The following is a 16,878-nucleotide window of genomic DNA, read 5'->3' on the forward strand; positions in this document are numbered from 1 at the left end:
GGATGTGGAGAGGATGTTTCCTATAGTTTAAGTTCAAATTTCTATAGTTGAATTTTAATTTGTCACTCAACCATACATGATTATCCATGAATGCGGCCAAATGAAACAGCGTTACTCCAGGAGCAAGTTGCAAAACACAGTACTGACCGTCATACACAGCTCAAGGCACATGTAAGATATCAGTAAAATACAAAAAAATAGTCCAAGCCTCTGAGTCTGTAGCAGTCTGCAGTCAAACACAATACAGCTTGTCTTCTGCCGAACGAACACTGGAGGACAGCACTGTGCGGATGCCACGCCATACTGCCTCTGATGGAGTACAATAACTCCGACGCCTCTCTCCTGGGCGGCTGTAAGTAGGCAACAATGCGGCTTTAGGCCTGGTCCTCGCTACAACTAAGGCCATGTAGCTCCCCCCGCCGTGTGCCAATAATCAGTGAATTAGACTTACAGCATTCCACACTAACAATGTCCAACGGGGTGGTGAGATCACAAGAAAAGTGACTAAGATGATCACTCGCTGTTAGACTAGATGGCACACGGCCTTTGTGCGCCAAAGCCTCTGAAGCCTCTCTGATGCAGGCAGCAGCACGATGCGCACCGTCCAGCTCCTTTGGTTTCTCACTGAGGTACTTCAAGTTCTTAACGTACAGTGGGGTCTCGCGTTCACAAATATATATGTTTCAAAAGGACAATAACACCTCTGACTGACCCACCAACTTACTGGAAACCTAGGACCAGAGGGCACAGCTTCCGAATAGAAGGAGATCCGTTTAGGACAGAGACGAGGAGGAATTTCTTTATCCTGGGAGTGGTGAATCTGTGGAATTCATTGCCACAGACGGCAGTGGGGTCTAAGTCATTGGGTATATTTAAAACAGAGGTTGATAGGTTCTTGATTAGACTGGGCATCAAAGGTTATGGGGAGAATGGGGTTGAGAGGGATATTAAATCAGCCATGATTTAATGGCAGGGAAAACTTGATGGGCCAAGTGGTCTTCTATGTCTTACGGTCTAAGTACGAGCAGATTCAACATTTGTCTTTGCACCCACTAACTGCCTCATTCCAGACTGATTTACTTATACCATGGTCATTGAAACATGCAGTGAAGTGTGTCATTTACACTAACAGCCAAAGATGTGCTGGGGCAACTTTCAAAAATCAATTTAAAATTAACTGCCACACCGATGGCTCCGTCAGAATCAGGTCTATTATCACTGACTTAGATGCCAGCTCAGCTCGCGAGACTAACGGATGCCACCCCCACCAAATGACAGCTTTATGTGTTGTGTACTTAATGTATGAGTAATCTTGTCTATGTGTGTGTGTATATATATATTCTTGTTCATTTAAATAATCCATTATGGGCTATATGTAAACGTATGTTAATTGCAGACTACCACGTGATACGTGCACACCTTGCTAAAAATGGGTAATTGGCTCATGAGCTATCAGAACAGTATTTTGAAGCAAATGAAACAGCCAACGAGAAGCAAGTACAAATTTTGCTAAGTGCATTGCAATATAGTTTGCCTTGAAGTTTGACCGCTCCAACCAAGCCATCAAAAATTTGCTTTGCTGATATTGTAAAAGTGATGCAGGAATGTTTACACCCAAAGCCATTGTTAGCTGCAGAATACTTTAGGTTTCATAAGCGGAATCAGAAAGCAGGGGAGTCCATTTCAGCGTACGTGACAGAATTGAAGAGATTGTTTGAGTGTTGTCAGTTTGGTAATGAGCTTGATGATGCATTGAAAGATCACTTAGTTTGTGGCATCTTAACATAAGGCTTGCAAAAATGGCTCCTAACTGATGCACGACTTACATTCAAACAAGCAGTAGAAATCGCTGTTTCAGTGGAAACGACACAAAGGTTGGTGGTGTTGTAGATAGTGTAGAGGATTGTCAAAGATTGCAGGGAGACATTGATAGAATGTAGAAGTGGGCTGAGAAGTGGCAGATGGAGTTCAACCTGGAGAAGTGTGAGGTGGTACATTTTGGAAGGACAAACTCCAAGGCAGAGTACAAAGTAAATGGCAGGATACTTGGAAGTGTGGAGGAGCAGAGGGATCTGGGGGTACATGTCCAGAGATCCCTGAAAGTTGCCTCACAGATAGATAGGGTAGTTAAGAAAGCTTATGGGGTGTTAGCTTTCATAAGTCGAGGGATAGAGTTTAAGAGTCGCGATGTAATGATACAGCTCTATAAAACTCTGGTTAGGCCACACTTGGAGTACTGTGTCCAGTTCTGGTCGCCTCACTATAGGAAAGATGTGGAAGCATTGGAAAGGGTACAGAGGAGATTTACCAGGATGCTGTCTGGTTTAGAGAGTATGCATTATGATCAGAGATTAAGGGAGCTAGGTCTTTACTCTTTGGAGAAAAGGAGGATGAGAGTAGACATGATAGAGGTGTACAAGATATTAAGAGGAATAGATAGAGTGGATAGCCAGCACCTCTTCCCCAGGGCACCACTGCTCAATACAAGAGGACATGGCTTTAAGGTAAGGGGTGGGAAGTTCAAAGGGGATACTAGAGGAAGGTTTTTTACTCAGAGAGTGGTTGGTGCGTGGAATGCACTGCCTGAGTCAGTGGTGGAGGCAGATACACTAGTGAAGTTTAAGAGACTACTAGACAGGTATGTGGAGGAATTTAAGGTGGGGGGTTATATGGGAGGCAGGGTTTGAGGGTCAGCACAACATTGTGGGCTGAAGGGCCTGTACTGTGCTGTATTGTTCTATGTTCTATGTTCTATGTTCAGGCAGAGATGCAATTGAGTTGCAGTCAGGAATGGATGTGAGTGTGACCAAAATTGCAATGTCTAAACAGAAACTTGCCTACCTGAAGAAATTGTGTTACCGTTGTGGCAGGGCCCACGTACACCAGACCAATACAGGTTAAAGGTGAAACTTGCAGAAAATGCAACAAAATAGGACACATACAAAGAGCATGTTGGGCAGACAAAAATAAATGGACTGCACAGGAAAGAGAAAAAGATAGGTCGAGTTGCAGTTTCACTAAGCACTAATCTGCAGTTTGTTGATGAAAAATCTGATACTGATGGGAGTGACACATGCCTGGGTACCCTTGAGATGTACAGTGTGAAAATTAGCAATAGATAAGAAGTATGGCTAATTCCAGAAGTGAACAACAAAGTAATTAAAATAGAATTCAGTATCAGGTTTCATATCACTGGCATTTGGCGTGGAACTTGTTGACTTTGCAGCAGCAGCACAGGTCAGATCACCACTGCTGGCACTTAAGGCAGCAATGAGGGTGCTCCATCTCTATCCGTCCTCGGCCGTCTCCTCTATTCTGCCCAGATGTGTTTCAGGGTTCTTGTTTCTGCCTCTACAGCACAGCGCCAAGTTGTCTTTGGTCTCCCATGTTTCCTCCACCCTTCAGTGCTGCTTTGATGAATTTGGCCTCTCTTCTCATCATGCTGTTGTTACGCGGACCAGGTCGTCATGCTGTTGTTACGCGGACCAGGCTGTGGGGTCACCTGTTGTAGCGGTCCAGGGGAGGAGGCGCTGAAGGCAGTGTGGGAGAGAACAGCGGTGCGGTGGGCATGCTGGGTTGGGGCTGGCCTGACCCATTGGTGCTGCCCTCTAGTGTTCACTACTTGGAAGACAGGCTGGATTGCCTTTGCCTGCAGCCGAATCAGCCCGAGATGACGAACTGCTGTGTGCATGTTCTTGCAGAAACATGGCTCCAGGACAACATTGATCTTCAGGCCACCATGACATTCAGGGACTTGGGCAAATAATATTTTTGTGACTGTATGTGTTATTGTAACACTATGTGCTGTGTGTGACTCTGTGTCTTGTGTTTTGACTGTATGTGTTATGGTAATGGTATGTGCTGTGTGTGACTGTGTGTACTGTATTTTGACTGTACATGTTATTGTAATGATATGTGCTGTGTGTGACTGGTGTACTGTATGTGTTATTGTAATGATATGTGCTATGTGTGACTGCATGTACTGTTTTGACTGTATGTGTTATTGTGCTGTGTGTGACTGTGTGTACTGTGTTTTGACTGTACGTGTTATTGTAATGATATGTATTGTGTGTGACTGCATGTACTGTGTTTTGACTGTATGTGTTATTGTAACACATTGTGTGACTGTTTTGCACTTTGGTTCCGGATTAATGCTGTTTCCTTTAACTCGTAATGCCAATTCAACTTGAACTTGGTGCGTGAAGTGATCGACACTGGTTCAGGAGCCTGATATTGGCTCCTGATAGCAGGGTAATACTGTAACTGTTCCTGAGCCTAGTGGCATTGGATCTAAGGCTCCGGAACATCCTTCCTGATGGTGATAGTGAGAAGAGAGCGTGGGCTGGGTGGTGGGGGTCTTTGCTTTCTTGTGACAGCTCTCTGCGTAGACGCGCTCCGTGCTGGGGGCCGGTTTTGCCTGTGATGGACCGGGCTGTATCCACCACTTTCTGCTGAGTTTTTTCACTCCTGGCTCTTGGTGTTTCCATATCAGACCAGTTGGGATAACTTGCATCTGCGCAGGAGCCTGTGTGCTCAGCCCCCTGCCCTACTCGCCTTACGCTTCTGACTGTGAGGCTCAGCACAGCTCCGATGCCCTATGTAGCTTTGCTGGCGACGCCACTGATGTAGGAGGCGACCAATCAGCATGTGGGAGGGAGACGGAAACTCTGGCTGAGGGGTGCCACAACAACAACCTCTCACTCAACGTCAGCAAGACCAAGCTGCCGATTATGGAGTTCAGGAGGAGGAAACCAGAGGGGTCCATTATCTAGGAGGATCAGAGGTGGAGATGGTCAGCCACTTTAAATTCCTCGATATTATTATTTCAGAGGACCTGTCCTGGGCCCGGCACATAAATGCCATTACAAAGGAAGCACGCAGTACCTCTATTACCTGAAGAGTTTAAACAGTTTCGGCCTGTCATCTAAAACTTTGACCAACGTCAACAGAAACTCTCTATTTCTCTAGCCCCGCCCCTCTCTGCATGGCTCCGCCCTTCTCTCCATGGCCCCGCCCCTCTACATGGCTCCGCCCTTCTCTCCATGGCTCCGCCCTTCTCTCCATGGCTCCGCCCTTCTCTCCATGGCTCTGCCCCTCTCTCCAGTCTGCCCACTCTCTCTGGCCACGCCCGAGGTACAAGGTATAGGGAACTCATTTTTAGTACTGCGGCTCATGATTTCACCTTTGGATTTCATTTGTGTCGTCTTGTTTACTTCGAGTCTGAATTAATTGTAGACCTTGCTCTGGCATAATTTACATATTACTATTTAACTATTTATGGTTCTATTACTAGTTATTATTTATGGAGCAACTGTAACGAAAACCAATTTCCCCCAGGATTAATAAAGTATGACTATGAATATAATCTTGGGCTCAGCACCACCCATCGCTCTTGTTACAGACTTCTTACATATCTACACGGATGGTTCTAATGGTTCAGATCCAGGTTGTTCTGGAGTTTCTGTCATGTTCTAAACTTCTGGGTGACTATCAAGAAAATGTTATCAAAGTATTAATATTCTCGTCTGGGATGGCCGCTATCATTTTATCCCTGAAGTAAGTCAAAGTACACCCTGATTATGTAGTTCCGGGCTCGGATTCATTCTTGGTTTTGATATCTACTAAAACGGGTATTTCCAATTCTAGGCTGCAGGGTCTGGGCTTGCGGGGGCGCCCAGGTTTCTCACGGGTCCCTGCCCATGATGGGGTTGAAGGAAATGAGCACGCAGATATTGTAGCCAAGCCACCAATGAGAATTAAAGATGTAAATGCAGTGGTGCCTTTGCATGACGAGGAGGTGAAAACCATAATTAAAAACTCTACTCAATCACTATGGCAACAAAGTTGGGATAAGGAAAAGAGAGGGCAGCGTTAATATACAGTTCAGAGGATGGAGTAGATCTTAATGAGCTGCGCATGGGGGGAGGCACTTGATTGACATTGAGATATTGGGCGTACTAGATCAACAGTTCCTTGTTCAATGTGCATCGTGATACGTGATACGTTTCTTATCTCCAAAACATTAAACTAATTAAAAGGAAAAGACGGGAATCCGAAAATGTGTCTAACTTCGTTCTTTTTTGTGAGGCGCGCACATGTGTATAACGTGGCAGTGTCATAATGTGTGTAATTGACTATTTTTTACATCTGAGTGAGGGCCTCCGTCGGTCAGAGCCGACCACGGATGTTGCATCCTCGCTGTATAGATACGCAAGCCAGAGGGCAATACAGAGGGCAAACTGTTGCCCATGTAGCAAGCTCCCCCTCTCCAAACATCTGATGAACCCAAAGGAACGGCAGAGACCGATACAGTTTGGTACCAGCAGCGTCGCAGGAGTTGCCAGTCAACATTGAACTCAATGTAGGGACTCCGGCTCCGGATTTCCCTCGGGGTTTACTCCCGAAGCCTTCCCCATGAGTGGGTATTGTCACAAGGCGGCGGAGTTTTGAGAGCAAAGTTTTCCTTCTCTCAGATGAGCTGCCATCCACCGCTGCCTACACAACTAGTTTTAAGGCGCAAGTAACCCACCTTGGCCCCTTCTCCTGCCGGTATAAACCGTTCCGCCGGTCTTAGTAACTAAGCCTCACGTGAAGGCCAGGAGCGGGACTTGATGTCAGAGAGGCTGTTTGAGACGCTCGCCATTGGGAGCATTTATGTAAGATGTGTATGAGATGACAAAGGGCATTGATCGTGTGGATAGTCAGAGGCTTTTTCCCAGGGCTGAAATGGCTAACACGAGTGAGCACAGTTTTAAGGTGCTTGGAAGAAGGTACAGAGGAGATGTCAGGGGTAACGCAGAGAGTGGTGAGTGCGTGGAATGGGCTGCCGGTGATTGTGGTGGAGGCGGATACGATAAGAGACTCCTGGATAGGTACATGGAGCTTAGAAAAATAGAGGGCTATGGGTAACCCTAGGTAATTTCTAAAGTAGGTACATGTTCGGCACAGCATGGTGGGCCGAAGGGCCTGTATTGTGCTGTAGGTTTTCTATGTTTAACAGGTAGTGGGAGCTTTGCCCCATTACCGCCCCCGACTATTACAACCTCAAGGAATCGTATAAACTGCAATTAATTATTTAAACGAACAGGAACGCTTCATATATTTACAATATTATTCAAATAGGACTGAGACTCCCAACACTCAGGTCATGGCTTGTTCCCATTATTACCGTCAGGAAGGAGGTACAGAAGCCTGTAGGGGTACCCTCAAAGAATGAGGAACACGCATAAAATGCTGGAAGAACTCAGCAGGCCAGGCAGCGTCTATACAGTCGACGGGCGTTTCGGGCCGAGACCCTTCGGCAGGATTGAGGAACAGCTTCTTCCCCTCTGCCATCCGATTTCTAAATGGACATTGAACCCATGAACCCTACCTCATTACTTCTGTAAAATTTCTGTTGCGCTACTTATTTAACTATTTAATATACATATTCACTGTAGTTCAGTTTTCCTGTATTTATGGTGAATTGCATTGCCGCTAAATTAAAACATTTCACGACATATGCCGGTGATTCTAATATTAAAAACACAGTAACAGGGGCATTTGTACGGAACGCACTTTCCAAGAAATGGTGCAGCATATATTGTTTGAATTCGGTGCCTATGAGGTGCACAGGAAACATCTCATCGATAAACGGAGATCTTTGGGACAGACACAGTTTAACATGAAAAGTTTGTTAGGATATCACTGCAATTGTAAGCGCGCATTTAATGTTCTGAAAAGCACTTTGCTAATATCTGAGTTTTTTGTGGGACGACAGTGGGTCTTATTCCACCACAGTAGGTGGCGGCAATGCACCTTACGTTGGTCTGACAACCACCACGAAACTTTACTAGAAGTTGTTGCGAAAGTTTTCTCCGGCGTCCGCCGCTCCAACCCCGCTCGGGCGGGCGTCGGCCGTCATCGTGCCCGCGCACGCAGGCGGAGGAGCGCGCGCCCGCCCGCACGCGAGCGCGCGTGTGGGAGGAGCAAAGCGCGCGCCCGCTGGCGGAGTTCAGACTCTCGGACGGGGCTCCCGGGGCCTCTCCTCCTGTTCCCGGCGGATCGGCGGCCTCGGGCCTCCCCGGGCGGGGGTCGATGGCGGGCGGCGTCAGCAGCCCCGGGCCCGGCTCCAGCCCCGGCCCCGGCTTCGGCTCCGGTCTGTGGTACCACCGGGACCTGAGCCGAGCGGCGGCCGAGGAGTTGCTGGCCCGGGCGGGCAGAGACGGCAGCTTCTTGGTGCGGGACAGCGAGAGTGTGAGCGGGGCCTACGCGCTGTGTGTGCTGTGAGTAGCTGGCCCGGCGGCACCGGGTCAGGGGTCCCGCTGGGCTGGGCTGGGCTGGGCTGGGCTGGGCTGGGGGTGTCCGCTGTTGCAGACCCGGTAACCGGCCGCAAGTTAGCCGCAAACTGCAGGGGCAAGAGTGACTGCACCCCCGGGAGCTTTAAACTTCGTCAACAATTAACTCTGCACTATCAACCGAGCAAAATGTAGGAGTGTATAGTACAACGTTGTATTAATCCAACAGTTAACCTGGAAATTAATTGTTAAAGCTTGCAGCATTAAATTAGTGTAATGTGGAAGATTATCTGTTAAACATTGAGGCATATGTGAAAGATTAGCTGTCAAACGTTGCAGCTTCACACTAACGCAACGTGGAAGATTTATTATTAAGAGTTGTAGTATTCAACTAACGTAAAGTGAGAGATTAATTTAAACGGTGCGGCATTCAATTTACATAACGCGTGAGATTAACTACTGAACTAGCATAATGCGAGAGATTAACTGTTAAACGGTGCGGCATTCAACTAACATAAGGCAAGAGATGAGCTAAATGTTGCAGTGCATTCAACTAGTATAACCTGAGAGATTAACTGCTAGTTGTTGTGGTATTGAGCTAGCATAATGTTCAGTTTAAAGCCATGGTGATCTGAAATCTGCAAAAGGTGGAGGTTGATAGGTTCTTGATCAGTCAGGTCATCAAAGGTTAATGGGAGAAGGCAGGAAAATTGGGTTGAGAGTGAAATAGATCAGCCATGATGGGCTGAATGGTCTGATTCTGCTCTCAGGTCTTATAATTAAATTGTGCAGTGATGGGAAGATTAGAGCACTTGAACTGTACTCAACAGGAACTGACAAAGGTTAGAGCTTTGAAAATAGGATTATCTGGTTAGACCGTGGCTAATTATAGAATAATATCAAACTGAAAGGATTCAGTTAAAGAATTTGTTCCAACTTGTGTAACCTCTCGTAAAACTTATTGCTTAAAACTTAAAAATTAAAAAAAATACTAAGCATAAAAACAACAAAGGACAAAACACTTAAAACTTTGAATTTTAATATCTGGTTCTGAAGAGTGCTGATATATGTTAGAAATAGAAATTTTAATGCTTTTAAAATTAATAGCATTTCATTTAATAAAAATGCTTAATGATAGTTAAATTCTAGTTATAGATTCCTGCAAATTACTCTGTTTAAAATGATATATGGTGAAATATTTCATTGCAATTTATATATTGAGTTAATTGAGTGTTGAGTGTGTGCTGAACTAGTAATAACTTTGAGGAGTTTAATATGTTGCTATAAATTGTTCTCTAGTTCCATAATTTGTTTAGTAACTCAGCTGTTCTTGGAGTGTGTACAGTCAAAGCCCCACGCCTCAAAGTTCTGTGACTGTGCTTCGCATTTGACGGATGTTTGAGAACAGTCTTTGTTCCGAAAGTGAAGATTGCTTTGAAGGGGATGATGTGATTGATGTGGGTTACGCTGTGGAACTTTCCAATTAGAGCAACACACATAAAAGTTGCTGGTGAACGCAGCAGGCCAGGCAGCATCTCTAGGAAGAGGTGCAGTCGACGTTTCAGGCCGAGACCCTTTGTCAGGACGACCAGCAACTTTTATGTGTGTTGCTTGAATTTCCAGCATCTGCAGAATTCCTGTTGTTTGCGTTTCCAATTAGAGGTTGACTTTACCGACTTTAGAACACCATTACATATGCCGAGGCAATTTTGTATTGAATCAAAATCTTACAAGTTAAAACAATCTTATCGAGATTCTTTTTATTCCCTTTCCTCCTCTTCGTTTCCCCACTCAGCCTCTTGCCTCTTCTGCCGATCACCTCCCCCTGGTTCCCCTTCTCTTTTCCTTTCTCCCATGCTCGTGTCCTTCTTCTCTGGCCCTTTATCTTTTTAACCCAGCTGGCTTCACCTATCACCTTCTAGTTTATCCTTCTTCCCCTCCCTCCACCTTCTTATTCCGACATCTTCCCCTTTCCAGTCCAGATGAAGGGTCTTGGCCCAAAATATTGACTATTCATTCCTCTCCATAGGCGCTGCCTGACCTGCTTAGCTAGCCTTTCCTAAAACATTTTTTAAAATTCATTATTTTGAAATGGGATTAATTTATAGAGTCCTGTTGGAATTTGGTCTAGTTCTGATGAAGGGTCTCCCTTCTCCCCACCTTCTTATTCTGGCCTCTACCCCCTTTCTCTCTAGTCCTGATGAAAGGTCTTGACCTGAAACATCAACTGTTTATTCATTTTCATTGATGCTGCCTGATCTGCTGAATTCCCCCAGCATTTTGTGTGTCCAGTCATAAACAAGAGAAAATCTGCAGATGCTGGAAATCCAAGCAACACACACACAAAATGTTGGAGATACTCAGCAGGCCAGGCAGCATCTTTGGAAGAGAGTAAACAGTTGACGTTTTGGGCTGAGACCCTTCATGAGGACTGGAGAAAAAAAGATGAGGAAGTCCTTCCCTCCCCCCACCTTCTTACTCTGGCTTCTCATCTTTTTTTCTCCAGTCCTGATGGGGGGGGTCTCAGCCCGAAAGGTCGACTGTTTATTCTCTTCCGTAGATGCTGCCTAGTCTGTTGAGTACCTCCAGCATTTGGCGCATGCTGCTCTCGATTTCAAGCATCTGTAGAATCTCTTGAGTTTATTGAGATTTTGGTTGAAGTTATTTTGTGCACACAATCATTAGTATTTATAGCCTTCTGAAGGTTTGGCACAAGTGTTGGAGATTTCTGTTTAAATGGTTCTTCCGTTCGCGAGTGGACTCTGCATATCCTGTACCATGCCTGAAATGCTGTGGTTCAGATCCACCTCTTTCCTCCATTTCACTACTCCCAACTCTCCATAATTACAGGAAATTCCATTTAGTTCTGAATACAGCCTCACTATTTTGCAAAATGAATTCTTACCTCTGTGTGTGCAAGCACACTTACGTGATTATATTTGGAATTGTAACTCGGTGAGGGTGATGATTTGTATTTGTCCTTCCAAAGCGCATCAAAGTGCCAGCCTTTGTCAATTTGCAGTTGGCTTTACCACCCACGTCTGGGCAAAGAACCGAGCAGGCAAAATCATTGTGGACATGACCCACCCAGCAATCTGTCCTTTCCAGAAAGCACTATAGGGCTTTTAAAACAAAACCCATGCAGCCTTAAGCTGTGGAGGCCAAGTCACTGGGTATTTAAAGTGGAGGTTGATAGGTTCTTGATTAGTCAGGCTGTCAAAGTTTATGGGGAGAAGGAAGGAAAACAGGATTGAGAGGGAAAATAAATCAGCCATGATGGAATGGTGGAGCAAACATGTTGGGCCAAATGGCATAACTGTGCTCCTGTGTCTTATGGTTTTAAACATTTCTTACCCCAGGCAGTTAATCTGATCAACTATTCTGGGGAGCCCCACGCCCTTTATCTATTACCCCCATCACTGCACTGTAAACACTAATTCACTTTTTATAATGCTGTTTATATTGTAAATACATGCTGGTATTTATGTATTTATGCACATTTTATTCCATATCCGTACTTCTAACTTTATTTTTGATATTCATCATTTATAATTTGAATGTTGTTGCTTGTTACACCCCGACCAACACACCACAGTGAATTTCTAATACATACCGGTATATAAGTGTATACGGTGAATAAAGTTGATCCTTGATCCTTTCTGTATATTTTTTATTTACACAATTTGTCTTCTGTATATTGGTTATTTGCCTAGGTATAGTTTTTTGTAAATTTATTGCATATCTGTATTTTCTTGTCAATGTCTATAAGGAAACAATCTCAAGGTAACAGTTGTGTACACTGATAATAAATTTTCTTTGAATTTGACCTGTTACTTCCCTCTGCTTTACGTGTATTAACTTGTCCTATAGTTCCTCTGTCGTACCATCATAAATCTTCATAAGTAAGCACTGGAAAGTCGAAGGAAATTTATTATCAATGTACGTATATGTCATGATATACTACCTTGAGATTCATTTTTTTTTTACAGGCATTTACAAGAAACCATCGGGCTCTTGAACCAGAGGGGATAACTTCACTCAACTTCATCACTGAACTGGTCCCCCAAACTATGGACTTGCTTTCAAGAACTCTATCTCACATCTTGCATATTATTTATTTATTATTTCCTTTTTTTCTCTTTTTTAATGGCAGTTAATTGGCACATTGGTTGTTTGTGCGTCCTGTTTTGTGTGGTCTTTCATTGATTATATTGTGTTTCTTGGATTTATTGTGTATGCCCGCAAGTAAATCAAATTCAGCATTATATATGGTGTCATATATGTACTTTGATAAATTACTTTGAAAATAATGTATAGTAGAATTTATAAAACAAAACTACAGATATTCAAAGATTGTCAAACAAACAATGTGCAAAAGAAAACAAATTATGCAAATTTACATTTAACCTTACACATGTATACAGCTGAACAAAACAACTTTCCTCTGGGGCAAGGTGCAAAATGAAGTACATTTATCATGTACAGTAAATAAATTTAAAAAGATAAAATATATCTGATATATAATCGGCATAAAGTACACATATGACGTATAGTTATATACGCAAGAGATTCTGCAGATGCTGGAAATCCAGAGTGACACACACGAAATGCTGGAGGTACTCAGCAGGTCTACGGAAATGAATGATATATTGGGCCAAGGCACTTCATCAGGGCTCGTGAAGGATACTGATGAAGGGCTTTGGTCTGAAATGTCGACTGTCTATTCCTTCAGAAGAAGGCAATGGCAAACCACTTCTGATTTTAAAAAAATTGCTAAGAGCAATCATGGTCACGGAAAGAGAAAAGAATAAGAGCTCATTAACAGATTAAAGATGGTTGGAAGACTGTGATTGTGCATGTCATAAGGCATCCGTTAGTCTTGCAAGACCATGGATCTGCGCCTGGAAAGTCTTCACTGTCCAGGGCGCAGGCCTGGGCACGGTTGTATGGAAGACCGGCAGTTGCCCATGCTGCAAGTCTCCCCTCTCCACGACACCGATGTTGTCCAAGGGAAGGGCATTAGAACCCATACAGCTTGGCACCAGTGTCGTCGCAGGGCAATGTGTGATTAAGAGCCTTGCTCAAGGACACAACATGTTCCCTTGGCTGGGGCTCGAATTCACAACCTTCAGGTAGCTAGTCCAATGCCTTAACCACTTGGCCACGTGCCCACATTTACGTCATATGACATAGAAACATAGAAAATAGGTGCAGGAGTAGGCCATTTGGCCCTTTGAGCCTGCACCGCCATTTATTATGATCATAGCTGATCATCCAACTCAGAACACTGCCCCAGCCTTCCCTCCATACCCCCTGACCCCCGTAGCCACAAGGGCCATATCTAACTCCCTCTTAAATATAGCCAATGAACTGGCCTCAACTGTTTCCTGTGGCAGAGAATTCCACAGATTCACCACTCTCTGTGTGAAGAAGTTTTTCCTAATCTCGGTCCTAAAAGGCTTCCCCTCTATCCTCAAACTGTGACCCCTCGTTCTGGACTTCCCCAACATCGGGAACAATCTTCCTGCATCTAGCCTGTCCAATCCCTTTAGGATCTTATACGTTTCAATCAGATCCCCCCTCAATCTTCTAAATTCCAACGAGTACAAGCCCAGTTCATCCAGTCTTTCTTCATATGAAAGTCCTGCCATCCCAGGAATCAATCTGGTGAGCCTTCTTTGTACTCCCTCTATGGCAAGGATGTCTTTCCTCAGATTAGGGGACCAAAACTGCACACAATACTCCAGGTGTGGTCTCACCAAGGCCTTGTACAACTGCAGTAGTACCTCCCTGCTCCTGTACTCAAATCCTCTCGCTATAAATGCCAGCATACCATTCGCCTTTTTCACCGCCTTCTGTACCCGCATGCCCACTTTCAATGACTGGTGTATAATGACACCCAGGTCTCGTTGCACCTCCCCTTTTCCTAATCGGCCACCATTCAGATAATCGGCCACCATTCAGATAATCTGTTTTCCTATTTTTGCCACTAAAGTGGATAACTTCACATTTATCCACATTAAATTGCATCTGCCATGAATTTGCCCACTCACCCAACCTATCCAAGTCACCCTGCATGCTCTTAGCATCCTCCTCACAGCTAACACTGCCACCCAGCTTCGTGTCATCTGCAAACTTGGAGATGCTGCATTTAATTCCCTCATCCAAGTCATTAATATATATTGTAAACAACTGGGGTCCCAGCACTGAGCCTTACGGTACCCCACTAGTCACTGCCTGCCATTCTGAAAAGGTCCCGTTTATTCCCACTCTTTGCTTCCTGTCTGCTAACCAACTCTCCACCCACACCAATACCTTACCCCCAATACCGTGTGCTTTAAGTTTGCGCACTAATCTCCTGTGTGGGACCTTGTCAAAAGCCTTCTGAAAATCCAAATATACCACATCCACTGGTTCTCCCCTATCCACTCTACTAGTTACATCCTCAAAAAATTCTATGAGATTCGTCAGACATGGTTTTCCTTTCACAAATCCATGTTGACTTTGTCCGATCATTTCACCGCTTTCCAAATGTGCTGTTATCACATCCTTGATAACTGACTCCAGCAGTTTCCCCACCACCGACGTTAGGCTAACCGGTCTATAATTCCCCGGTTTCTCTCTCCCTCCTTTTTTAAAAAGTGGAGTTACATTAGCCACCCTCCAATCCTCAGGAACTAGTCCAGAATCTAACGAGTTTTGAAGAATTATCACTAATGCATCCACTATTTCTTGGGCTACTTCCTTAAGCACTCTGGGATGCAGACCATCTGGCCCTGGGGATTTATCTGCCTTCAATCCCTTCAATTTACCTAACACCACTTCCCTACTAACATGTATTTCGCTCAGTTCCTCCATCTCACTGGACCCTCTGTCCCCTACTATTTCTGGAAGATTATTTATGTCCTCCTTAGTGAAGACAGAACCAAAGTAATTATTCAATTGGTCTGCCATGTCCTTGCTCCCCATAATCAATTCACCTGTTTCTGTCTGCAGGGGACCTACATTTGTCTTTTCCTTTTTACATACCTATAAAAGCTTTTACAGTCAGTTTTTATGTTGCCTGCCAGTTTCCTCTCATAATCTTTTTTTCCCCTTCCTAATTAAGCCCTTTGTCCTCCTCTGCTGAACTCTGAATTTCTCCCAGTCCTCAGGTGAGCCACTTTCTCTGGCTAATTTGTATGCTTCTTCTTTGGAATTGATACTATCCCTAATTTCTCTTGTCAGCCACGGGTGCACTACCTTCCTTGATTTATTCTTTTGCCAAACTGGGATGAACATTTGTTGCAGTTCATCCATGCGATCTTTAAATGCTTGCCATTGCATATCCACCGTCAATCCTTTAAGTGTCATTTGCCAGTCTATCTTAGCTAATTCACGTCTCATACCTTCAAAGTTACCCCTCTTTAAGTTCAGAACCTTTGTTTCTGAATTAACTATGTCACTCTCCATCTTAATGAAGAATTCCACCATATTATGGTCATATTATATCATTTACCAGTAGTAAATTAACATATAATAAGGTGCAATAAAAAGCAAACAGTGTAACGCTACTGGCACTTCACATGTGATGACACAGCACATAATGAAGATAGTTAAATATAAACAAATATAATGCTACTGCCACTGTCATAAATAATGTGTACAGGGTGTTCAGAAGACTGTCTGGGGGAAGAAGTGGTTACCTAGCCTAACAGTCCTCACTCTTGTATTGTGGTGCCTTCTGCCTGATGGTAGGAGGCCAAAGGGATTTTGGGACAGATGGAAAGGGTCGTCGGATCTGTAAAAAGTCCTTGAAAGTGAGTCTGTTGGCTGTCAGTTCAGAGTTACCATGAGTAAAGTTATCCACACTGATTAAGGAGCCTGATGGTTCTTGGGTAATAAGTTCAAGTTCCGTTTACTGTCATTCAACTGTACACACATATACCACCAAATGAAACAGCGTTCCTCCAGACCCAGATACACAACACAGTACACATAACTCACACACACAACCCCTAAGGTAATACTTGTTCATTATGTGCTGTACTGTTGTGACATGGGTGATCATTGTCTTTTCATTGCCCTGATTGTTCTCGGCAAAGTTTTCTGTAGGAGTGGCTTGCCATTGCTGCCCTCTGGGCAGTGTCTTTACAAGATGGCTGACACCGGCCGTTATCAATACTCTTCAGAGATTGTCTACCTGGCGTCAGTGTTCACATAACCAGGACTTGTGATATGCACCAACTGCTTGTACAGCTATCCATGGCTTCACGTGTCCCTGATTTTTTTTGGGGGGGGGGCTAAGCAGGTGCTACACCTTGCCCAAGGGTGATTTACAGGCTAGCGGATGGAAGGAGCGTCTTATATCTCCTTTGGCGGAGATGTGTCTCTATCCCGCCACCTAATAGTAGCAGTAGTAAATTAACATATAAGGTGCAATAAAAAGCAAACGGTATAACGCTACTGGCACTTCACATGTGATGAGACCTGGGTGGTGGCAGGGAGTTCAGTAGCCTCACAGCCTGGGGAAGAGCTGTTTCCCATCCTAATAATCCTTGGCCTAATGCTACGATACCTTGGGCCTGATGGTAGGGGTCAAAGAGATTGTGGGATGGATAGG

General features: G+C 44.4%; 1 protein-coding gene across 1 annotated transcript in view; it reads left to right on the forward strand.

The window, feature by feature from the left end:
• Positions 1-7,913: 7,913 nt before the first annotated feature.
• Positions 7,914-16,878, forward strand: part of inppl1a (inositol polyphosphate phosphatase-like 1a) — a 270,287-nt gene continuing 261,322 nt past the window's right edge. The window contains exon 1 of the mRNA XM_072262518.1: positions 7,914-8,264. Coding sequence (XP_072118619.1) covers positions 8,077-8,264 — 188 coding nt within the window. The 5' untranslated portion in view covers positions 7,914-8,076. The remainder of the gene's footprint in view (positions 8,265-16,878) is intronic.

This window comes from Mobula birostris, chromosome 7, assembly GCF_030028105.1.
Source record: "Mobula birostris isolate sMobBir1 chromosome 7, sMobBir1.hap1, whole genome shotgun sequence".
Lineage (NCBI taxonomy): Eukaryota > Metazoa > Chordata > Chondrichthyes > Myliobatiformes > Myliobatidae > Mobula > Mobula birostris.